The sequence below is a fragment of the Lissotriton vulgaris genome, chromosome 4_1 (assembly GCF_964263255.1).
Source record: "Lissotriton vulgaris chromosome 4_1, aLisVul1.2, whole genome shotgun sequence".
NCBI lineage: Eukaryota > Metazoa > Chordata > Amphibia > Caudata > Salamandridae > Lissotriton > Lissotriton vulgaris.
The window spans coordinates 1,125,801,378-1,125,827,683 of NC_141691.1; the positions used below are offsets into that span (position 1 = coordinate 1,125,801,378).

The following is a 26,306-nucleotide window of genomic DNA, read 5'->3' on the forward strand; positions in this document are numbered from 1 at the left end:
GAACACCATATGGGAGTGGACAAGCACTGCCGCCCCCTCCCAACATGCTCACTATGCACAGACCCCAAGAGCCCCAAACCCTTGATGGTGTGAATAGGCAGCACAATGAAACAAATAAAACAAAGATTTGAAGACCACTAGGGAGCGACACCCGAGGTCAGTCTCAGCACTCCAACATCCAAAGTTGGCAGAGAGCCGTCAGAAGGGGAATCATCCACTAGCACCCGGCCCCCTCTGTAAATACTGCGGGCAAGCTAATGAAATGGTATCCCATGCAGATAATATCAGTATCTTCTTAACACCCCTAGCCTCCTTTCGGCAAATCTCCTCCCGTTCTCAGTCCACCCACTTTGTCAGCTCTAACCAACAGCGATATATATTGGGAACCCGGATGGACTTCCAACTCATACTCAGTTGCCTGCAGGCAAGGATCAAGGCCAGATCTCATAATCTATTGGTAGCCTTCCTAGCCACCGACCATTCATGAAGGCCCAGTAAGCATAACAAAGGGATCAGAATAAACTCCCTATCTGTCGACCCCTGAGCCACCTGAAGGAACGTCGTCCAATCGGGCAATAAAAGCAGACAAGGCCAGACCATGTGAAAAAAATAAACGTACTCAACGGTGCACTAACAACACTCTGAGATCGCGGAACATAGCATGTATGCATCAGGGGTTCAATAGGGACGAGGTATAGAAGTGAATTAATTGAATGAGTTTGAAGTGAGCAATGCAAGACCCTTTAGAACAAGATTCTAATATTTTCCTCCAAAATGTATCAGAGAGAGGCGTCCGTAGGTCTGCCTCCCAGCGTAACAAGAAGTTTGAGAGATCCGGCCGCACCCTCCTCAACAAAGCTTTATAAGGTAAAATTACTGTTTTTGTTTGACCCTTAATGAGGAAGTGAAGGCACAGGGAGTCATGCTCTGGAAGTTCTGCGATTCCGGCACCCCACCATTTCTGTAGCATACGTGTCAGGGATTCATGAAGAGGACTTTCCCCTGGGCTTCTACCCTTTAACACTTCCTAATTCAATTAAAAAAAAATACAACATATTAAAATAAAATATATGCCATGTTATGTATGATGCTTTTGTAACAGTACTAGTATATTTAGAAAAGAAATGACATTACTAAACTCATAAAAAAATATTGTATATTTTCCAAACTTTGTTAACAGATTATCAGTGAGGAAAGTATATTTATTGTAATACAGTAATGTAAAAGTTGATGTTTAACAGAAAGGTTTTTGATGAATTTTTGTGCAGGTGTGTATAACGCTGCCGCAATTAAAGACATATTGAAAAGAATATCTTAAATTGTTTCTTTTTTAACATTTTGTTTGCAGTGTGAATCTAGAGAACATATCGTTGCTTTCAATATGCTGAATTACAGAGCATGCAAAAACCTGTGGAAATCGTGTGTGGATCATCATACATTTTTTCAAACAATGAAATCACTACCTCATGAAAAAAAGCAAATGTCCAATTACTGGACTGTGAGTGCTCGAAGCCAAGCCAAGTGAGTATATACTTTAAGAAATAATGTTTTGTTGGAGGTAGAGGGGAAACGTTTAGTTTTAGAATGTCTATTTCCTAATGTCGACTGCAACTAGTCTCTTTTGGTGTCCAAAGAAGTATATTGCTTTTGTACTTTCTTCAGAATAAACATCAACTATGTGTAGGACTTAGCCTTTTTGCTCAAAGTTCCCTAAACTTTTTGCTTCCCCCCCTAGACCGTATTCCTGACTTAGAGATGCCAACTTAGATGCTTTGGGTTCTTTGCCACTGCTGATCAGTGTCAAAGTACAGGAGTTCCCTATATAAAATGTAATGAAGATTGGTTGGCCATGATTGGTATGTTTGCCTTACTACTTTTAGTAGTAAGGCAAACATACCAATCATGGCCAACCAATCACCATTACATTGATTGCACTAGTGATGTGCACTGTATGTGCAAGGGCTAGTAATCCAAGGTTGCGCAGAGAAGGGAACTCAGGCCTTCAGTGTAGGGTCTGCACGCAGAATGCTAAGTTAGCATGTAGTCCTGACAAGTGCAACCACTTGTCAGGCCTGACTTTCCCTTTTACATACACATGGGGCACCCCTGGTAGGTACCAGGTATCCCTGGGCAGGGTGCATTGTAGGTAAAAGGCAGAACATTAACTGGGGTGTGTATTATGTTCTGACAGTGAAAAACTGAAAGGTCATTCTGCCCATAGGACAGAATGGCGGAGGCTGGGTGTTGTGTTTGATAGGCTAGTTTCCTGTCAGTTTATAATGGAGAGGTTAAGTGTAGTATGTATGGACTCACAGTGTCATAATGCATCTTTCTGTGAAGGTTGTTTTGTCACTGTGTGTTTATAAACCGCTCTTTTAGAATGTGGCTGAGTTCTGTGCTCTGAGCATTTCTGTGTGTCTCTGAAATGTGGATTGTCTGTCTGGAACTGACAGATGAGAGGAGCTGGGAGAGGTCTTGAACCAGGGAGGGGTTGAGATGGCACCAGGCTGCCCTGCATCTGGAGAATAGGGGGAGGTGAAACGGTGTGGGCTGGTGCTATAAACCAATTGCCCCATCTCCTGGTGAGTGATTAAGGATCCAGACCCCAGCATCAAAGGGAGAGAGGTGACACTGGGAGGGAGACACACAGAACTGATTTAGGGAGGGGTCAGGGACCCCTAAGCACATACAAATTTCAAAGACATTAAGGGGTATAACTGTGAGAGCTGAAGCCCCTGAATGTTGGAATGAAACCGATATGGTTTGAGACTGAAAAGGCTTGGACCCGTTCTGTGGTCAGAGGGTCAGAGGAACATCTGCTAAAGAAGGAACAACTGAAGAGACTGCTGTGGATAGACCAATCCTTGCTTCGTGATTTGGGGCTGGTCTGCAGTTTGCTGTTCTAACTAAAGAAGAGGCTGTTGGGACTGTGCTTGGAGGCGCTTTGTCCCCCTGCTTCAAGAAGACTGTGCTTTGTGCTGTGTCTTGTAACCCCAAGGGCCCGAGGTGAGCTGGCTCCCTATTTGGAAATACAGGATCATAAAAGTTTCCTGAGAAGTCCCAGGCAACGTGGTGTGCGCATGCGTTTTGCCGCTTGAGACCCTCTGAAGTTGTGACTTGTGATCGTGTGCACGCAGGAGTAATCTAAGTCTCAGAAGCGCAGAGTGTGTGTCGTGGTGCAGGGCAAGGCGTTGTTGAGGAGCGTCTGTTCATGGCGTGTAAGGGGAGATGAGCCGAGGCTCGGACGTGCAAGGGTGCGTGTCGTGGTGCAGCAGGGTGTTGGGGAAGAGCGCCTGGGCCTCGTGTGCACTAAAGGAAGAAGCGAGACTCAGATGTGCAGTGTGCGTGTCGTGTTGCAGCCAGGGTGTTGGTGAGGAGCGCCTGGACATTGTGCGCACCAACGGAAGAAGTGAGTCTCTGACCAGGGGCGGTGGGTGAGATTTTCAAGTGGTGGGGCGCAAAGTGATTTGCATACAGCACCCTAGCGAGCGAACGCAGCGAGCGAGCCTGAACCCCAAAAGGGGGGTTTGGGGGATAACCCCCCCAAGAACATTTTGAAGAAAAATCGTGCATTTTCAAGCAAATTTGAGGAAGCAGGAAGGTTAATAAAGCAATTGTGAAAGTGCAGTTATTACATTAATAGATGGCATAACATAGGTAGCTGCTTATTCAGTATAACCACAGAGCTTCATACATTCCGTCCTAAAACACACCTAAAACGAGCCAGACCTGTTGGCTTTGTTTTCTGCTAATTAGCAGTAGTAAGTAAAGGAGTCAAAACAAAGATTTTGGTGTGAATAGAATGGAACATGTTTCAATTCTGGAAATATGTGACCGAATTAAACATTACGAAAGTCTTTCAAAGGTGTAGTGGACTTCAGAGAATCCTAGACCTGCCTTTTCTTCCCTCACACCACTTCACTCTGTGCCCTTTTTCTCCTCATATCTTTCTACAGATGCCACCTCAACATTTCTTACACTACAATTCTTTCTTCTTCACCACCTTGTGTTCAATTTCTCCTGCATATACTTCTTTTTGCATCTTCACTTCACCCCCACCCACTCCCACTCACCTGTAAGCACTAGGTTTTACTTTCACCCAGTCAATATTTCCACAGCGATGTATGTTATTCAAACTGTTTGAAGTAGAATCACAATTACAAGTGGGTGGCACACGTGGCTATTGCTCTTTGTGTTCTGCTGAGAGGCCAGGGATTGGATGAGCACATCTAAACACCCTTTTCACCCACTGGCAGGCACTGTGAGAAACTAGCGCTACCAGATAACTTCCACTTTTATTATTAGTAGACAATGATATTTCGTGTTAAAAAGAGAATGCAGTAAGAAAAATGCTTCCATCGTTTGACCTAAAAGGTCAGAGCATAGGCAGTGCATGGTGGGGACTCAAGATATAGGTAGCGCACTAAACTATAACTAGATAATTTGATTGTTTTGGGGTTTTAACCATTAGATATTAACTTTTAAGAGTTTGCATCAATCTTCCTTTAAAATAGTTGAAAAGTCAATGTTGTTTCTGAACCTCAGTACCTCGATGTGAAGGTTAATGACACGGTATTCATTTACTTTAAGACACCACAGGACCACAGGTGCTGAGAAGTTTCTCTCTTTTTGTTGGGATTGAGAATATCAAGGCCATTGACACCTGCCCTCATGGTGGTGCTGCATTACAGTAATACTAGGTAGCAGCTGTAGGTGCCATCATAAGGGGGGAGGGGTACCTAGCTACTGAAACACTATGTGTGGTCTTATTGCCGGGCAAGGCAAGATGTCATTTGTAGAGCCAGAAACATTGCATTGGTACTGACTGCACTCAATATATCTCGGGTTATTAGTACCAGCTGCAGAACACCATATGAAGGTGCTGTTCAAATATCTGGTGCCAAAAAAAGATGTATTTTGTGCTGTACCCAAGACCAGTCGCTGAACTTTCAGTGGTGTGGAAAGGAAGGTTAGCAAGGAAGATGACCCCCTACATGCTCTGGTTGGATATCTAAAGTTAGCTTCCCAGGATCACAGCTACCTTCAGTGCACCGACTGCACTGAAGGTAGCTGTGATCCTGGGAACTTTCCGAAATTTAAACATTAAAATGCAGAGTTTATGGATGTCTTGGTTAGACCTCAATGTCACTGCATTAGCATGACCTTGTTAAATGTCAAAGTTTTCCTGATGTTTGGGGCCTAATAATAAATCTAGCACCTTCAAAAACGTGCTATTGTGGAAGATGTTTACATAATCAATCTGTGGAGCTTCATTTGTACTGTGCATCAGATACAACTGGCCCTGGACTTTGATTGTCACTCAGAAATGTTTTAAAGGTTTATTTCCCGATCCCAACGACTTAAAGGCCCTTTGCGTTTACAAGAAACCTGCACACTCACAGAACTGGTGCCATTAAGACAGCACGAAAACATTTGATTTCTGGCCTCCTTTGTGGAGGAAAATGCACATTCATCACGACAATATGCGCGGCCTGTTTGCATGCTAAGCTGTCAGACCGTGCACTTTCCATCAAAGAGATTGCATCCCTTTTCATAAGCCCATTTGGGACCCCTTTTAGCGTTATCTAAAAATCATATCAACGTGGTAATCCTTTTAATGTGCTCTTGACTTTTAGAAAACAGCTTTATGTTCCTTCAGGAAATGTTTTAAACCATTACCAGGTAATTACTATTCGTCCATGAAAACAGTACGTGATCTCTCGTGATGTATAATGAGTGCGTGCTGGCTTAAGCCAGGCAAGACAGCAGCCCACTTAAATGTGGGGGGGAAATAACCCTGAGCAACAGAGATGCCCGGCGCCAATGGAACACCAAGGGTACATTAGAAATGAAAAAAGAGTCCCACGTGTCTCCACAGAATGCAGGCCTCTTTGCTATAAATCCGGGCCCGCCCCTGTACAGTTCAGTTGACAATAAATCAACATGCATTCCTTACCACAGGGCACATCCAATGCGTGGCACAAAATGGCTACACACGCCTCACCCTGATTATCGGCCACGACGTAATAACCGGTTTTCTCAGAGTTCAATTTTCCAGTGTCTGATTTACAGGACCCTTGGTGGGTTATCGAGCTCCGCCTTGCAGGGGGACGCTGCGTGTGCTCGAGTGAAACAGTTAGTTTACTAACCTTTCAACGCCAGCCGGGCCTCACTAGAATGCTGGTTAACTGACCAGCAATGTAAGGGTATTTTTATTTAATGCACCCTGTATATACACAGCACTCTGAAGGATACGCACTTTATAAAACTCCCAAAATCTAACGTCTACCCGATTGATGAATAAAATTGGCCTTATTTGAAAAACTTGAGCACTGAAAAAAGGCACGCATTTTACTATCTTGAGATAGCCCTTGGAGTTCTGTACCTATTAAACTCAACTTTGCCCGGTTAGCAGATATCTAATATCCAGCTTTAATCATATTAAGTTATTTTATCACGAATCGACTCTTTATGGATAATTCCTTCCCCAAAATACAAAAGCTTCTCTCATAATCGTTCAAGTAACCAAACCGAGAACTTTTCGTGTAAGTGTCACGCTTTAAAGCTTAATACTGCATTTTCTCAACATACAATGAAATTAATTATGGTTGATGACACTAAACCAACTAATAACATTTGGCCTAATTCACAAATCCATTTTGAGCTAGTAAATTCACGATGCCATTGCAAATGGCCGGACTTACGAATGCAGTGTTTTCACAATAGGATACCACCTTGCTTGCACTGCACTCGTAAATCATTTTACTCCCTCATAATACAATCCAAAATTTAAAGGATATTCCGCAGAAATCAATTCCTTGTAAGGGGTAGTGGGCCGTTCAAGGCATGGCATGCCTTGAGAGTTTAAGAACGCCCATAAACGCATCAGTTAGTGGCAAAACTGTGTCTGACTCTTTCTCGCTCTACAGCCGTAAGATCATTTCCCTTTCAAGGTAAGGAAGGAGAAAGAAACCCTTGTGAACTTCGCGAGTTAGTGCAAGGGGTTTCTCCATGGGGAAAAATATTTTACCTGTGTAGAAAAAAATATTAAAAAACAACAAAAGGCTTCCCACAATGCTGAACTGTATTTTACGACATTTCTGCTCCTGAAGGAACTTTTGATAGTTTCGTCCAACTTATTTTTCGCGTGCTCCAAAAGGGTGGCTTGCCTTCGAAAGAATATTTATCTGACCTGTGACTCACAGGTCAGATAAATATTCTTTCAAAGGCAAGCTTAGCGAGGGAGGCCCGTCCACTGTGACCTGTAGCTGCAGAACAGAAGCTGGCCTGGTAGAAACTGGGCGTAAGTGGCACTGGCAGGTTGAGACATCAGAAAGGAGCGAAATTGTGACACACAGACAGAGATCGATTTAGTGCATTTTTTGCTGCCAAGCAGCACTGCGAGTGCAGAGAGCTAACTTTAAAAAAGAAATGACCGCCTGTGTTTGAACTGTGGGACGGTGTGAAGGGACAAGGGAGCGCTGGTGGGAGAGAAGGCGCGAGGAGCGGGGTCCCGGGACAGGACACAGTGACAGGAGGCGGCCATAATAATCACATCATCCACGGTGCTTTCTGAGAGTTGAGCTGCAGAAAGCGGCCTTCAAAGAAAATAGCGGTGCAATCAATCTACTCACTGAGAACATGTAACATGTTGCCTCACAATGCAATGAACTTCAGAACAAATCCATACAGGCAGTTACATTGCGTAACTTACTCGAATGACGGTCGGGATGGTCAACAACGACTAACAACTAGTCTGTCAGAATCAACACAGTCAAGTGAACAGGGCTGCCTGCAACTGCAACTGAAGTCAACTGCTGCCTGGCCTGCGTGCACGAGACAGAGTAGAGAGGGAGCCCCCGCCCCCTACAGAAATTTATAAGTACACAGCGCACAAGGAAACGTCACGGCGCACACGTCCCGAAATCATGGCCAATCACTGAATGGCTTCACATGCTGAAGTCACAGTGATTGGCCATGACTAATAAAGTGCTGAGCAGAGCCCACCAGTGTGCCACCCACCCACGCGCGGCATCCAATAATGGATTGCCTGTCCTTTTGGCGCGGTGGACCAGTCAATCCTGGCGCTGCATAAGCGCCAGGATTGGCTAGGGGGGCACACAGACTACTCATCCTGGCACCTTCTCAAACAACGGGGCCCAGCTAAAGACACACCCCCCTGGCCCTTCGGTCGTCTTACTCAACTTGACGGCTAACGAGCATGCGCAAGCTAGTTTCCGCCCTAAATTCCTAGGCGCAGACACTGACATTCATCACATCATGATGTTATGTTGTAACCCAACCCAGCCCCACCCCCTGCGCACTCCTGCTGCCATCGGGTCCCGGAACGAACTCCCAATTGAAGCGCTGCGCTTCATTTTCTCTCTCTGCACTGCAGCCGCAGGTGCGTCCACCAACTTAGTGGGGCTACGCCCCTACGCCCCAATGGACGCACCGCGGCTGTCTGACATGCTGGGTGCGAGTCGTGGTGCAGCCCGGGTGTTGGTGAAGAGCGTCGGGGTTTCGTAGGCACCAAAAGAAGAAGTGAGTCTCTGACGTGCAAAAGTGTGTGTCGTGGTGCAGTCAGGGCGTTAGGTAAGAGCGCCTGGACATCGTGTGCACTGGGAGAAGAGGTGAAACTCGGACGCGCAAGCGTGCGTGTCATGGTGCAGCCAGGGCGTTGGTGAAGAGCGCCTGGACATCCTGTGCACCGGGAAAAGAGAAGAGGCGAGTCTTGGACGTGTGGTGTGCGTGTCGAAGTGCAACCTGAGGTGCTGGTGAGGAGGGCCTGGTTAAGGTGTGCACCGAAGTGAAGTAAAGTCTCCACAGTGCTGAGGGTGGGTCTTGGTGTGGACATCAGCAGCGGCCCGGACCGGCAGCCACAGAAGAACTGAGCCGCCGGCCCAAGTCCGCCGCAGCCCGTGGCTAAGTTCCGGATCAAGGTCCAAGTCGCTGACGTCAGGGAGGAGAGTGGGATCGCCCTTGAATATTACCTGATTGTAACGTGACGCATTACATTATTTCTTCAGTGCACAGTATCTGAGTATAACTTTGCACAGTGTATTATTTCTTCATTGCACCGTACAGGATTGTAGCGTGATGCATTGCTTTGTGTCTTCCTGGTACAGGGCATGCTGGTGGTGATACGCATTGCATTATCCCTTCAGTTTCAAAGTACATGACTGTAGCGCTACGTATGGCATTGTTTCTCTGTTGCACAATATAAGAGAATATCGTTACGCATTGCAGTATTGTTTCCTTTTGAAATACGTGTCATTCTAGCAATACAACTTGCCTAACCTTTTGGGAAACGGTTAGAAGTGAGCTTCACTGTTTGTTAGAAGCGGTGGTTAGGATCAGAACCTACCAACCCACCGGAAAGAATACTACCCATTCTTATATGTAGATTTTGTATTGTGTGGTCGTATCGTATAATTGCTTATATAAAGATTATACTAATTTCATCAATACTCGTGTGGAGTGCATTTGTGATGACATCATGGGGTTACTGTGAGCGTGGTTGAACATACTTAACACTCATGCCTTGGGGATAAGCCTGGCTGCTCGTGCTAAGGTACTAAGGGGGTGAGCAGGGCTATCTAAGACGGTGTCCTTACTTAGCCTAACTGTGAAGCGAGGGGTCAGGGACGCACGCCTCTAGCATTTGGGGGCAGCGGTAAGCGACAGGGACCCCCACTTCCAACACTATGCATAAAATATGTAATTCACCCTATGCAGTTTTTAATACAGAATTATGGAATAGTTCACGTCATAGCGCAACACAGACTTTTGTAAAAAACTGAAATCATGTAAACCAAAATATATTGTGAACAATAGAAAATCTTCTGTCCTACTTTTGCTGTGGGATCTTTTTTACCAGCATCCCTGGCTAGTTGGGAGCCTGTGAGAATGGTAATTCAACCCTGTCTAAAATATTTGTATTAAATTTAACGAAGATCTCAGCAAAAGTCCTTTGCCTTTCAATTATCTGTATTGCCGGGTGTGGGTTTTAAAGAAGGAATTGGAATTTCAGGTCGATTAGATTGCAGTTGTAGGCTTTTTATTCCCAGATTCAGATTGTTTTTTGTTTTTGGCTATACTTCTGTATCCCCCCTGGCTTGAGAATTGTACCTGTCAGTTTATTCACTTGCCATTCATTCAGCGTATATCTATAGAATATGAACTTTTCTTGGTGTGGCAGAGCGGGTTTGGCAGCTCTTCAGCCTCCTCACAGATGATGCTCGAGGCAAAGTGTCTCCACTAAAACTTACAGTCCCTGTAACATTGAAAGCAGCAGTGCATTGTTGGTTTTAACACCACCACCAGTAATCACACATAAACATTATATCACTGCATCTATTCAGCCATGAAACACCAGCAATTAGCAGCTGTCTTGAGCTTGGCTCTTATTGTTTATTCAATGTCACTATGAACTTCTCAGTTAAAAATCATACTGTTATTCACTGTTATGCATCTATAGTTTTGGACTTCGACTACCAAAGCCAGTGGAGCTGCCTTTCATTTAGTAAGCAAGCAAAATGGCATGCACAAAAGCTGTTGTGTTGGTAATGGTGGAGGTGGTATTGATGTAGGTAGTGGTAGTAAAGGTGGTGGTGTTAATGATTCGCAGTAGAGTCCTGAAAATAAAATGAAAAGTCAACTAAAGTTAAAAAAATACAAAAAGTATTGAATTCTATATAAAATACAAAAATATGAGATAAAAAATTAAGTGTGATCATTGAGTGCCATTTTCAGGTGTAAATAGTCCCTCATGCATTGCAGTTCATGAACTTCATTTTAGGTAAAAGATAAACTAAACCTAAAATAGCATGAAGTATTTGGTATTTATTTAGTTCTTGCATAAGTTAACTAAAAATATTGCAAAACAGTAATAGAATTAATAATAATTAAAACATTAGATCTTCATAAAATAGAGAGCCGTCGTGCAGAATCAGCCCAGGCAAAAGTATTGAAGGTTCTAATAGAGTGCACATTACTAAGTTTGTTCATTTAGCTCAGGGCATATTTTCATGTTTGTTTTTCTGGCACTCTACGACCAGATCCATCGGCCAGAGGTCCTTGTGTTAATGTTCTTCAAATCTCCTCTACTTCCTCTGGCACCTTGAATGGGATGACTCCCCCGGTGAAGTGCCAGTGCATTGCGATTTAGTTCAATTTGAAGGAGTCTTTTAATGACCAATATTTGTTGGGAGGGTTCCAGTCTCTGGTTGTTTCTCCCAGGCGGGGACAGAGGCCAGTCGCTATACTGGCTACTCCCACTTGAAAGGGTAGCAAAGAATGTTCCTTTGGTCTGATCTTGTCTAAGGATCATTCTGACTTCCCTTTAAAATAATCCAGAATCACCTTTTGGACTATCCGAAGGCAAGGTCGGAGCCCAGGACGAGGCTGGAGAGCGTCTCTGATGATTTGTATGACACACCCGCAGTGAGCCAGGATGTAGGGTTCTTTTTGAGTAAAACACATGGCCGAAGTCTCTAGGTAGGTTCTTGCATTTTCGCTCAGGCATAGTTCCCTAAGAAGTGTTCTTCTCTCGTTAGTTATGGCTGGGCAGCAGCACGGAAGATGCAACCATGATTCTCTTTTTTAGGGCAGAGACTGCATGCCTCCCATGTTTTTATGTGTGACCATGCTGGGCTAAATTCGGCTACCGGCATGGCCAACAGTCGCATATATAGAATCTCTTTTCGTGTTTTAGCATTAAGAGCCGCAAAGAGGTAAAACTGTGAGTTCGAGGCATGTGGGCTGCTGAATTAATATCGTAGCATAGATCTCCGCCTAGTGTTGGGTCCGGATGTTTGCATCTTGTTGTCTTGGAAGAGTCTTCGAAGTATCACGAGATAGGTGACTCCTCCCTGGACTACAGTGCGCATGGGCATCTTCAGATTGTTTTTCTCCGCTATTAGGTTCAGATGCACTTCGACAACTCCAACTTCGGGACCAAAGTTTTCCAACTTTCTAAAGCCAAAAACCTTATACTTTCGACGGTATTGTTTCCGCTCCGTATCCCTCGACTCGACAACTCTTTCCATCTATCTCTGGTAGTCGATGCGGGCCGTTGGGCCTTTTCGACGCCACGTGGGCCTCCTGCCGATGGAAAGGACCCAGTTCAAAAGATGCCCACAATGTCGATCCAAGTTTCCACATAGCGACAAGCATACAGTATGCAACAGGTGCCTTTCTCCGTAGCACAACAAAGAAAACTGTCCAGCTTGTGCTCAGTTCCGGTCGAACAAAACTATCCGGAACCGAAGAGCTGCTCGACCAGAGATGCAGCAACAGGCACCTGAACCAGAAAACATCTTCAACAACAAACATGAACTCCCAGAGGCAGCGGACTCCGACCTAGAACTAGTCACAGTAGAAGACCAGTCGGACTCCGATGACGACATCCCACCGGAGCAAACCGTGAGTACCAAAGCCCCTACCCTGCCTCCACCTCCAGACAAGGCTCCGGTCAAAGCATCGCCTAAAAGCCTTAGCCGCGACCGAAACACCGCTTCAGAAGCCCCGCCTTCCGGCTCGGCTCGAAAGACCATACCCAAGCCTTCCGGTACCCCGTGACCGAGCAAAACACTTCCCAAGAAGGCCGAAAACTCAAAAACGGCCGCAGAGCAGAGAACGGGCGCCAGCATTTAAAAAGTCGTCGATCCGAAAAAGGCCGTCGAGCCAAAGAGGGTCGTCGATCCGAAAAGACCGTCGACCCGAATAAGGTGGTCGATCCAAAGAAGACTGTCGACCCAAAGAAGGCCGTCGATCCAAAGAAGACCGTTGACCCAAAAAAGGTAATCGACCCGAAAAAAGGAATCGACCCAAAGAAAGTCGTCGTTACGAAGACTGCCACCGAGCCGAAGAAGGCCGTCGAACCGAAAAAGGCAGTCGAACCGAAAAAAGTCGTAGAGCCGAAAAAACACATCGAGCCGAAAAAGGCTATCGACCCAAAAAAGACTGTCGAACCGAAGAAGGTCGTCGAGTCAAACAAGGCTGTCAAGCCGAAAAGAGTCGTCGAGCCGACAAAAAGAAGCTCTACAGAAAAATAAAACAAGCAAGTGACCGATCCAAAATGTAAATGTAAATGTAAATGTAGGTGTACTTATATAGCGCAACCTGCCACCCAAAGGGCATCCTGGCGCTTGCTTAGGGAACCCGTCCTGGTATTCCCCTGTGAGAGGCCCCGGCAGGGTGTCCACAGGGTGAAAGCCAGGCATCCCGCCGTGAGGGGCCGTAGTGGAGATTAAGCAAGCTATTGCCCAGAGTTGCAGAGTGAGACCCCGTGAGTCGAGTAGGCACCGGAGCGAGAATTATCGAGGCCGTGGAATTTTGAGCCCGAGACCTGCTGAGGCGGGGAATCGAACCCTGGTCCACGGTCGATCCCAGCTTCCGGGTCTGCCGCCTCTAACCACTGAGCCACACTTCTCCACATGGCACCGAAGCCACGGACAGTGGAAGAAGAATTTTTTCATCCTGATCCACTGAGCCCAGACCAAAATAGACTGTATATAGAACCTGACAGGACATATATCAGTTTACAATAAGAACAAGAGAAGACTGGACACTGAAGCTCCTTCTCCTGTTCCTCCTAAGAAAAAGGACTTTGGGACATCCCCTTCTAGACCTTTCACACCTCCTCCTTTCACTCCTAACATGCCTTATGTTCCATATTCTCCTACACCTCCACTTTATGATGAGGCAGAAGACATGGGTGAAGATCCTCAACAGGATGTTATAGACCCTGATGATCAAGGAAACCAGGATCACACATGGGACGATCAGAATGACCCTGATGATCCATATGATCCACAACCCATTCCCGATCCCTCACCATGCCCCACTAAACCATCTCCTACTGACGACACTGTCGCTTTTAACTAGCTAGTGGACAGAGCAGTTCAGTATCATGGCGTAAGCATGCCCACTGACCCTATAGAGGAGGATTTCCTATTTCACACCTTCCCAACATCAGAGACGAGCGTATGTATACTCCCTTTGCTGAAGGGAGTACTAAAGCATGCACCAGACATCTTTAAAGACCCAGCCAGGGCGCGTGTCCTTAATCCAAGAATTGAAAAGAATATAAACTAGCCCCTACAGACCCTCTTATATCAAGTCTCAGCTACCACTAGACTCTCTAGTTGTATCTAATGCTAGGAAAAGGGCAAATTTGCAAACAGGTGATGCCCCCCCCCCCCTCCTGACAAGGAGTCAAAAATTTTAGAAACCTCTGGGAAAAGACAGCAAATACCTGGAGAATTGCCAATGCACAAGCTCTCCTAGCACGCTATGACAGAGCACACTATGATGAACTGGAGGGATTATTACAACACCTACCATAACCCTATAAGACAAAAGCAAATGACCTAATACAGGAAGGGAAATTCATCACTAACGCATCCATAAAATGCACCCTTGATGCAGCTGGTACAGCTGCTAGGTCTGTCAATACTAGTGTGTTGCTACACCGGCATGCCTGGCTCCGCATCTCGGGCTTTAAAAATGAGGTGCAATCTACCATACTCAATCAATCCATTAACCAGGATTTCTTGTTTGGCCCTGCAGTTGATACCATACTGACACCGCTAAGTCCATGGGTGCACTTCAATTTCAACAGTCTAGGAGCTCCTTTCGTCGCTCCTCTTTTCGAGGCTCAGGCAGAGGCAACGCATCCCAAACCTCTTCATCATTTAAAAGTTGGACAAGGCACCTTTAATAAAGGCTCCAACAGAGGGGGTTATAGAGGGAACAATAACAAGGGCAGAGGACATGGTGGCAATAACATCTGAGCCTCCACCGCCAACAAACAGTGACTGGTTCACACTCCATCCAGACAACTTAACACCAGTCGGAGGCAGAATAACACGATGGGTGAGACAAATTATCCAGTATGGTTACAGCCTGGAACTCACTTCTACTCCACCCAACATACCGCCCAAACAGCGTCCAATGTCCAAAGAACACATCACGCTGTTACAACAAGAGGTGCTATCCATGCTGGAAAAGGGTGCCATAAAGCCAGTACCTTTTCAACATCAAGGGACAGGAGTATACTCTCTATACCTCATCATTACTAAAAAGGACGGATCCCTCAGACCAATATTTGACCTCAGACCTCTGAACCAATACATACTTTCAGAGCATTTCCATATGATCACTCTACAACAGGTACTCCCACTACTCCAGCAAGGCGTCTTCCTTGCTACATTAGACCTCAAAGATGCATACTTTCACATCCCTATACATCCAGCTCACAGGATATACCTCAGGTTCACAATAGAAGGTCACCACTATCAATTCAAAGTTCTCTCCTTTGGGGTAACTACAGCACCAAGGGTTTTTACAAAATGCCTAGCAGTAGTAGCAGCACACCTCAGAAGGCAACACATCCATGTGTTCCCCTACCTCGACGATTGGCTCATAAAAGCCAACTCATATGCACAGTGTGCAAGCCATAAGTCGCAGACAATCCAACTACTGCACAATCTAGGATTTTCCATAAATTACCCAAAATCACATCTGCAACCCTCCCACATACAACAATATCTGGGAGCAACAATAAATACCTCAATGACGAAGGCATATCCAAATCCAGCCAGGATAGCCAACATACAGGCTCTCATTCAAAGATTTCAGCCACAACACTCCCTGCCAGCTCGAGTGTTCGTGCAGCTTATAGGCATGATGGCCTCCTGCATATTCATTGTCCCTCATTCTCGGCTTCAAATGCGTCCCTTACAGGAATGCCTAGCACGACAGTGGAACCAAGCTCAAGGACAACTAAAAGACCTAGGGCCAGATGTAGGTATCCAAATACCGGTCGGAAACAGCCGAAAATACAGATTTTCGGCCGTTTCCGACCGGTATTTGGATATTGAGATGTAGGGGCATGTTAAATTACAGAATCGGTAATTTTACCGAATTTGTAATTTTTTCTGATTCGGTAAAATACCGAATTGGTAAAATTACCAATTCTGTAATTCAACGTGTAGGTAGCACTGTAATGAGTGCTACAAGGGTTTAAGACTTCGTTATTTACCACCAACTAGAAGTTTGTGGTAAATAATGAAATCCCTTCAAAAAGCATTTTATTTGCTTTAAAAAACGTGCCATGTTGCAGACATACATGCCCTAAGGGCATGTATGTCAGCAACATGTGCACCCATGCACAATTGAGGGGTGCAACAGGGTGTCAAAGTGACACCCTGTCCCCCTTGCAAATTTGGTAATTTTACCGAATCGGTATTTACCGATTCGGTAATTGGCATTGATTCCTATGGGCCTCAAGGCCCATAGGAATCTATGGCAATTACCGAATCGGTAAATACCGATTCCGTAATTATCGAATCATTCCGATTCGGTAATTTCAAAAGTGAAATTACCTACATCCCATTTACCTACTCTTAAATACCGAATCAGTATGATTCGGTATTTAAGAGTAGGTAAATCGGGATTACCTACATCTGGCCCCTAGTGTTGGTAGACAGTCGCACTTACAACTCTCTGCAGTGGTGGAACCCACAAAACCTTTCCAAGGGGCGACTATTCCAAGAGCCAGTTCCACAAGTAGTATTAACAGCGGAAGCATCACTGACAGGTTGGGGAGCCCATCTCCTTCAATACACAGTCCAAGGTCTCTGGACAGTCAAGCAAAAGACACTACATATAAGCCACTTAGAGTTACTAGCAGTATTTCTAGCAATGAAAGCCTTTCAGAAATACTTGTGCAAAGAGGCTGTGTTAATCCAGACGGACAACATGACAGCCATGTACTACATCCAAAAACAGGGAGGGACACACTCTCTGCAGCTATCTCACCTAGCACAGAGCATATGGAGGTGGGCAATTCCAAAGAACATCTTTCTCCTGGCAGAACACCTCCCAGGGATAGACAATCAGATGTCAGATCTACTAAGCCGACACAGTCCACAACCACCCAAATTAGAGATTCACCCTCAGGTTCTACAACCATTCTTCCAAAAGTGGGGACATCCAGAAATAGATCTGTTTGCCACAAAAGAAAACTCAAAATGCCCGTCCTTTGCCGCCTGGTTCCCACACCCGTTGTCACAAGGCAATGCGATATGGATGAACTGGTCAGGCAGATTTGCTTACGCTTTTCCACCAACCCCACTGATTCCATTAGTGGCATGCAAACTAAGGCAACAGTCACTCACAATGATCCTGGTTGCTCCCACATGGGCAAGACAGCCATGATACACGACGCTCTTAGAACTCTCAGTAGTTCCTCAACAAAGACTGCGCCTTTCGCCACAATTGCTAACACAGAACCATGGAGAAATCAGGCACCCAGAACCCAATCAGAGGAACCTAGCGATCTGGCTCCTGAGGTCTTAGAATTCGGATATCTTAACTTGCCTCCAGACTGCATGAATATTATCAAGGAAGCAAGGCGCCCCACTACCAGAGCATGCTACGCAGCTAAATGGAAAAGATTTGCATTTTATTGTAATAATAACCAAGTCAATCCATTAGATGCCTCAATCCAAAACATAATCTGTTACCTGCTACATCTTCAAAGATGTAATCTAGCATACTCATCCATAAGGCTACACCTTGCTGCTATAGCAGCATATCTTCAAAACAGACAACATGTGTCCCTGTTCAGAATATCACCTATCAAAGCTTTTATGGAATTATCCCTCCAAAGCATCCACCTTCGCCAGTCTGGAACTTAAACATAGTACTTACCAGACTCATGGGACCACCCTTCGAACCACTTCAATCATGTGAACTACAATTCTTAACATGGAAGGTGGCATTTTTAATTGACATTACTTCCCTCAGGCGAGTGAGTGAACTACAGGCACTAACCATTCAGGAATCCTTCTTGCAAATACACCACAATAAGGTAGTGCTTCGTACAAACCCTAAATTTATGCCAAAAGTTATGTCCACTTTCCACATCAATCAGTCCATAGAATTGTCAGTTTGCTTTCAAAACCCGCAGTAAGTGGCTGCAGAGCTCTACACACACTAGACGTTAAAAGAGCCCTGCTATATTACGTTGACAAAACTAAATCATTCAGAAAAACAAAGCAACTATTTGTTGCCTTTTCACCACAACATAAGGGTAATTCCATTTCTAAAACAGGAATAGCCAGATTGATAGTTAAATGCATTCAAATATGCTATCAAAAGGCAAAGTGCACTTTAACAGTTCCCCCAAAAGCCCACTCAGCGCGCAAAATGGGGGCATCCATGGCTTTCATTGGAAATATTCCCCTAGAAGACATATGTAGGGCCGCTACATGGTCTACCATACACACTTTCACTAAACATTACTGTGTTGACGTGCAAGCTAAGCAACAAGCTGCTGTGGGCCAGGCTGTCCTTAAAACTCTTTTTCAAACCACTGCAGCTGGTAAAGGCGACCACCGCTAGAGGAGAAACTGCTATACAGTCTATGCTAAGATATTAATTCAGCAGCCCACATGCCTTGAACAGAAAATGTTACTTACCAGTATGCATCTGTTCTTGGCATGTAGGGCTGCTGACATTCAGACATCTGCACTGTCAAGTCAGACTTGAAAAGTAGGGGCCAAAATGCTGCATTTTACAATAGAATTTGGCACAAGAGCTGCACATTTTTTTAATATCTTTATTTTTCATTGTCAACAAACTTGCAGCAGTTGTTCAGTCACATTCGGCAGATTCGGTGGAGGTCACTAGAGCATACACCGTTAAACCAGAAAGTATAACTCCGGGCAATTCAGTTCACACCACCGTACCCAGGTTACATTCCCATCACTTACTATTCATTCTCTTCTACAGACATGCACTCACTAGTATCAGAGTTGTCCGGGTTACTCTGAACCAAGGAGGGATTAAAAAATGCATCAACATAAGAGTGTCAAACAAAGGAAACAGACATCAAAAAAGAGAGTGGGGAGCCAGATGTGCAGGTAGTCAGTGTAGTGGTTTATACCGACTATAGGTTCCCAATTAGTAAAGGAATAGAGTGCACGTGCTTAGTGTGGAAAAAGGACCCTCAGGCCCCAACTGAAAGTTGGTAGCCAGTTGTCTTCATTGGGCCCCTGATAATTTGAAAGGAACATGAAATAGTGATTGGAAAAGTGCTTTAAAAAGGGTGTAGGCTACTCATCAAGCAATTCGTTTTATTGAGAAGGTAGCTCTGACTATTAAAATCAGTGAAAGAAAGGATGGACTGGTGATTGGTTGAGTTAGTTTGAACCAATAAGTCCTCACAGTAGTGACAAATTTGTTTGTCACTACTGTGAGGACTTATTGGTTCAAACTAACTCAACCAATCACCAGTCCATCCTTTTTTTCACCGATTTTAATAGTCAGAGCTACCTTCTCAATAAAACGAATTGCTTGATGAGTAGCCTACACTCTTTTTAAAGCACTTTTCCAATCACTATTTCATGTTCCTTTCAAATTATCAGGGGCCCAATGAAGACAACTGGGTACCAACTTTCAGTTGGGGCCTGAGGGTCCTTTTTCCACACTAAGCACGTGCACTCTATTCCTTTACTAATTGGGAACCTATAGTCGGTATAAACCACTACACTGACTACCTGCACATCTGGCTTCCCACTCTCTTTTTTGATGTCTGTTTCCTTTGTTTGACACTCTTATGTTGATTGATATAAATTTATCTGTAAGGGGTAAAAGAGTGGTCCTAGAAACCCTTTCTCTCCTGTTGTTTCAATTGGATGAAAACATGCATCACACAATACCCTCTGTTCCCTGAGATCGTCTTCCAGCTTCTTATCCCTCCTGCTTAATTTCATATGGGTTTTTTCAGCAAGTGTCCACTGCCTCACATTTCGATGCCAAGCATCAACCATGGGGGAGCATTGACCTATCCATGTTATAGTGACTCAGCATTTTGTTAACACCAAAAGCAGCTGCATTAATGTATAGGCCATCTGCGCCCTTTGGGATTTTTAATATATCTCAATAATCAATGTAGTAGTGAATTATTAACATGAAAGCCCATACCCCTCTTTATATCAGCCAGCAAAGAGTCCAAAATGTGTACACCACTGGGCACCTCCAAACTATGTGTAAGAAGTCAGATCATCTCTCACCACAGGTCTTGATCCATTTATCATGTTCTACTATAAAACATAAGAGCTCCAGGGAGAATGTTATTCACGTTTATCCTTCTCGTTCACTCTACATTCAACTCCTCACAAAAAGACAAAAGAGGACCATTGGTATCTTCTCTGTTCTCCCTCCTTTAAATCATGACGAAAGATGGTTTGACATAGTCTATGAGCTCCATGTACCCAATTAGCATTTAATGAAGAGTGCTTAATTTGAGCAGGTGCTCAGCACCGGCACTTCTTTCACAGGGCCGGGGCTACAATTTCTGACCCTGCAGGCGGTGGTCTCAATATTAATTGTTCAAATTCAAAATAAAAAGAATAACATACATTGCATGGCGACTGGCTGGTAAATGTTCATAGATAGACCATCATACGCCTGTCCAGGCAGGCATGATTGTGTATCACCACGTTAGTGATGATGTCATCACGCCAATCACAAATCCAAGAAGTCATAGACTAACTATGGCTTGCATTCTATTCCTCGAGTCTGCTGCACCCTGCCACTGCCTGAGCCTAAGCCTCCCATTGGATAATTGTAGCTGGGGGCTGGCTCATGATGGAGTTGAGGCAAGGAAGCTGCAAGAGCGCAGTTGGCACTTCGGAGTGAGGGCTATTGAGGAAGAATAAACGAAAGTAAGTGTGAACTTTCCACTTGCTGCATAGTCAGAGTAGCCTTTCCTGCAGCCCTGCATTGCTGCTGTCCTCAGCGTGCTTGATGCTGCTGTGGACCAACACAACTTTTGTGCGCCATGGCGTCACCTGTGGAATCTGTGCGCTGCACCCAGCATGGTAATTGCTGAGCGTGCATGAGTCCAGTAGGCACCACAGCCATACTTACTGGCATTGGCAGCATTACGGCCGGGGACAATGCCTGTCCGCTAGCAGGCAGGGTCACAGCAAGCTGAGCAGTGGATGCCAATGCCGTCGCCATCCCTGGACCTACTAATTACTGGCAGTACTAGCAGTGACATCACCTGCTGTGCTCGAGCAGCCGTCTGTTCCACAATAATCCCAGTCATATCGCACTGATTAATATATGCAAAAAAAAGCATTTTCATTTGGTGTACATTTTGTTTTTGCACTCAGTGTAGGTAAGAAAGTAAAATATGCCATCTTCCACTTCTTTAGGAATGACAACAGGAAAACGCAGAGTTCAAAATAGCAAGGACATGTACAAGCTGACGACAGGGGTCACAAGCAGCAGCAGTGTTATAGATGAGAGAGAGAGCAGGAGTAAAGAGGAGAAATAAACAACAGGAGAGGAGAGAGAGATAAGACGGAGCTAAGTAGAAGATAAGGAGAGCAAATCAGATACAAAGAGAAAGCAGCCATGATGTGAAAAAGAGAGCATTAAGAAGAGAGAAGATAGAATGAAAGGATGTAGAGGACAGGAGAGAGGGAAAAAAAGCAGACAAATGATAAAACGGAGACAGTGCTAATCACTGCTAGAAGAGTGATAGTAAAGAGCCAAGATCGAGGGGAGAGAGAGCAGAGCATGGATAAAAGTGAAGAGGGAAAAGGGCAGGGCTAGAATGAATAGGGGGCAAATCAGAAATACAGGTAATAAGGTAACACACCAGGTGTGACAAAGATGATAGAAAACAATTAGAGAGGTGAGAGGATAGACTCTCAGAACAAAGACTGACAGACAGCAGATCAAGGTTAGAAGATAGAGTCTGAGGCAGTGAGAGTGTTGAAAGTGGGGCTCACCAGAGGAAGAAGTGAGCTGAGACCTCCGTGGCAAATTTTTCAGCACCTGCACTTCTTTTTTTACAAATTAAGCACTGATGAAGATTTCTTTTCTTAGGGCAGGAGCACAGTTTTTTTTTTAACCTTCACAGAAGGTGTTTTTCAGATTGTGAGAGGCCCATTCGGTCTCAGCACAGCTAAATAATTGCCTTAGCAGTGGCGCCTGCCAACTTTGGAGAGTGGAGGGGTGAACAAATGGGAGGTTTTTCATGAAATCAAAACAGATTGTGTGAGATCCGTCAGGTCTCAGCACAGCTGAATACTTGCCTTAGCACTGGCAGCTGCAACTACTGAGAGTGGAGGGATGGACAAATGGGTGGTTTTTCATTTAATCAAAACAATTATGTAAATAAAATAAAAATGTACTTAAAGTGGTTGCTGCTGCATCGTCCTCGCTCCGCTATTCTTTCCCCATAACTCCAGCGCCCCAGTTAACTCTCTTAACCAATCCTGGTGCTGCTCTCAGAGTGTCAGAGCAGCGCCAGGATTGGTTGGTACGGCCTCTATCAGCGCTCACAAGAGCACTGGGGGCTTTTGCTTGAATTAACTTCATTACCATTTTAATTTTCCATCTCTGGGGGCATTCCAGTGGGGCAACACTCCTCCGCTTTAACAGAGAAGCCGCTCCTGTGCCTTAGTTTATCCTTGCCAATGTTGTGTGTGGGATAGAGTGAGGCTGCTCTAAATTATTGCTTTCTAGATTCAAAGGGACGTGAGCTTTTCTATTGAGAGCCAAAGGCTGATTCTGTCAAACCTAACTGAAGAGTCCCTAGAAGCTACTTTCAACTAGACAATACACATCACCCTGAAGCTATGCTTGTAGAGTTATGCATTATTTGAGTAGGGATGAACGATTGCTACTGTTCATCTGTAAAGTGTGCGATTTAGAGCAGGAGAGGAGACAGGTAATATGTCTCATGTATTTTGTGGCGATTTAGCCCAGCATGTGCTACGACAGAATAATTTTCTAATTGACATTAATAGGTGACTTTTTATTTTTGTTTCATCTCATCCGCTTATCTGATTGAATGCGCCTCTTTTGTAATGCAAGCCAGTCATTGTCAGTAATAGACTAGTAACTATTCCAAATGAAACCCGAAATCAGTATGTGGTTCCTGGTGTTACCCAGCAACCATGCTGCCTACTCCTGCCTAGCCGCAACTTTTGTTTTTCTTTTTGTTTGTCCGTTTGTGTTGGTCAAGTAGCAAAAATGTCTCTTAGTATAACTGTTTTGCCTTTTACCCAGCATCGCCTGCAACACCATTCCAAAGCTAGTTCTAATGGTCGGGCAATTGACATGTTACAGGCATGTTAAATACTCTCCGGGTGACCTTTCAGACACCAGAATCATGTACCCATGACCGCTCCACCCAAGCAGATACTTACCAGATCACACTGACCATTAACATATGATAACCTTGGAATCCTGATTGGTCTGTGATGGAAACCCCAGAGTTGCTTGCTAAATCACACCATACCGCCATCACTGACAAACAGTAATGGGCGTATCTTCATGAGGGTGTTAGGAGATATCACACCATCCATGAACATTTGTATTCTTGAATTAGCAGTCGGGGTTGCAACCTCCTAATCGGTAGTTTTAGGGTCAGTGTGGGGTATCCACGAAGCCTGGGAAGCAGCAGATAGCATATCCCAGCAACCTGATGTCCTTAATCAATGCAACAGTAGAAATTATTGCTTACCTCCCATGTGCTGCATTTCATGATCTCTGTATCATTGGTTACTCAGTCACTTCCCTGGTATCCCCCTTGCCTCAAGGGCTAGAACAGGAATTCCTATGCACAGCGCATGTACTGCTGCCTTCGATGCAAGGTGTTAAACTGTACTGGAGTCATACCTCATTTGCAAGTGTGATGGGACAAACCTATTGCTGATAGCCCAGGTTTTTTTTTTCTGTCATTGAGAACAAAAGGCATGAAGCTCAAACTTGGGGGCTGGATCATAAAAATAGTTTAAAATAAATAACAAACAAAAAAGAATACTGCACAAACGTTAAAAAACCTCAATTTGTAACTTTGTACTCAACATACCTTTACAAATGTGAATAAAAAGGCTCATTCATTGCACAACCCTGAACAGGTTGCTTACAGCTCTGTACCAAAGTGCTGCCAACCGTACGTTTATCAGCAAAGGCAGATGCAGCTAGTAATGCATTGGGAGAGGAAGTAGTTTGCCAAAGATCACACATTTGGTCAAGTTCTGTTTTATATGTTGGGAACAAGTGTAACTGATCTGGTTCCACTGATGTACGAGTTGATATTGGAGAAATATGAATAAAGGTCTGCCTATGGTTGTTTACTTAGAGGTGCTGCCTCAAAGTGGATACTGGCCTGGCTGTTGTTTCTTTTCATAAGGGGTAGTATGAAAACTGGTAACACGACATGTAAACTATTGGAAAGTTCTTCATGGACCTGAATCTGTACAATTAGTAATCTGAAGGTAAGAGGTGGCCAGTATCTCTTGAGCAATAGCTTATTATGGCTTATCATATGGAATTACTCCCTAACCCATAGAGAAGTATTGGTCTGTTTCAGCATTAATGATCCCACTGTCTGACTAGTATATTGAGCAGAAAGCTAGACTACCTAAATAGCAATGGTCATATCCTTGACTACGTTAAGTCTTCCATATCCTGTGCACAGACCTATGATTTTCTGAGCTCTGATAACCAGAGCCAGTACCAGAAGGAGCAACACCATGACGACCAGGCCCTGGAGAATATGAGAAGGATCTGAGCCAGGAGGCCCATGACCAAGAGAAGGAATAATTTTAAAGAATGCTATCTGAAAGAGACAATTAGTTATAGATTCCTTAATTTAGAATTACCCCCAGGTGACTGACTGGATCCAAGTTTTCTTCACCAACAGTACCCCTGCGCGTGGAAAGATGGCGTTGGTCGGCTCCGCGTTAGTCTTTGGTGTTGTGGTCGCCTGGATGACGTCGCGCTAGCCACTTAGACTCCGCTCATGTGCTGATGTCAATTCTTTCTTTTTCCACACCAATCAGAGCAGATCCGGAGAAAGTGGTACCTCCAGTCACCTTTTGACTGACTTTTTCTCGACTTTTGTCAACATAATTTTTCGAGTCCATCGACTTTTGAAGCACCAGGGATACCCACGTTCAAGGTTTGGAGTTACAGCCGAAACCTGATTTCGGTGACTGCTCTACACCGGGGTGCCTGTGGTGCCTTAATGCGGCCACGACCCCAAGTCGTGTTCTAACTGCCGGGCCATGAATCCAAATTCTTTGCGGGAGCGGTCCTGAAAGCTTCTCGAGGGCCAGCAGTCTGCTCCGCACCGTTTGGGGTCCCGGTCGCGTGGGAGATCGAGGGACTGGTTGCAGAGCCACCATCAACACTTGTCCTCGAAGTCTTTGCGCATTTCAGGTAAGTCGAAGCACAAGAAGAAGTCGAAGAAGCACTATTGCTCTTCGACTTCTCCCTGTCCTTCGGCCGATGTGACAAGGGACTTGGCGGGTGGCTACAGAGGAGGGAGCTTCTTGTGCAGTGTTGTTGGGTAGGGCGACTGAGGCTATCAACTTCGAGCTATCTACGGTGGCAGTCAGGACTAACCTCCTGACAGAGGTGCTTCAACCGGCAGCTAGCTCTTCGAAGTCCCTGGTGTCATTCAATGAAGCTCTAACGTACATCCTTCGGGGCACCTGCTCCAGGCCCAGCACAAGGGCTGCTATGGATAGGATGATTGCAGAACTCCAGCGCCCGGCTCCGGTCGACTATCTACGGCGGCAGTCAGGACTAACCTCCTGAAAGAGGTGCTTCAACCGGCAGCTAGCTCTTCGAAGTCCCTGGTGTCATTCAATGAAGCTCTAACGTACATCCTTCGGGGCACCTGCTCCAGGCCCAGCACAAGGGCTGCTATGGATAGGATGATTGCAGAACTCCAGCGCCCGGCTCCGGTCGACCCCACTTTCTTTTCCGCAACACCCCACCCCTGAGAGCTTGGTGGTCCAAGCCTCCATGTCAAAAGGCGCATTCCCTACTGCACCAGCTGATGGGGAATCCAAAAGGCTGGACCATCTAGGGAAGAAGATGTTTTCTTCCTCCAGCTTGGAGCTGCGATAAGTAAATACTACATGTCTGTTGAGCCGTTACACACACTCTGTGTGGGATACGGTAGGGTAGGTGCTGCCCCAGTGCCCGGAAGAGGCTTGGTGCCGTGCTCTCCTGTGCTGCCGCCAATGGGAGAGATGCAGCTAAATTTACTATACGCTGTGGCCTGGACACCGCCAACTCGCTGGGCAGGACGATTTCAACGTCGGTAGCCCTTGAAAGCTATTCCTGGCTGAAGTCGACTGTTTTTTCCAGGCATGTCCAAACTACCCTGATGGACATGTCCTTTGATGGCTGTCGCCTCTTCGGCGACAAAGCAGACAATGCGGTAGAGCGTTTCAAGGACTCTCGGGCTACGG

The 26,306-nt window shown here is 45.2% G+C and overlaps 1 protein-coding gene across 8 annotated transcripts in view; it reads left to right on the top strand.

Annotated features, from left to right (window-relative positions):
* PTPN3 (protein tyrosine phosphatase non-receptor type 3) overlaps positions 1–26,306 on the top strand; it is a 1,864,164-nt gene that overhangs the window by 941,179 nt on the left and 896,679 nt on the right. For all 8 annotated transcript variants that reach the window (XM_086965368.1, XM_086965363.1, XM_086965366.1 and 5 more), the window contains one exon: positions 1,349–1,521. In XM_086965368.1, the coding sequence (XP_086821494.1) occupies positions 1,349–1,521 (173 nt within the window). The remainder of the gene's footprint in view (positions 1–1,348; positions 1,522–26,306) is intronic.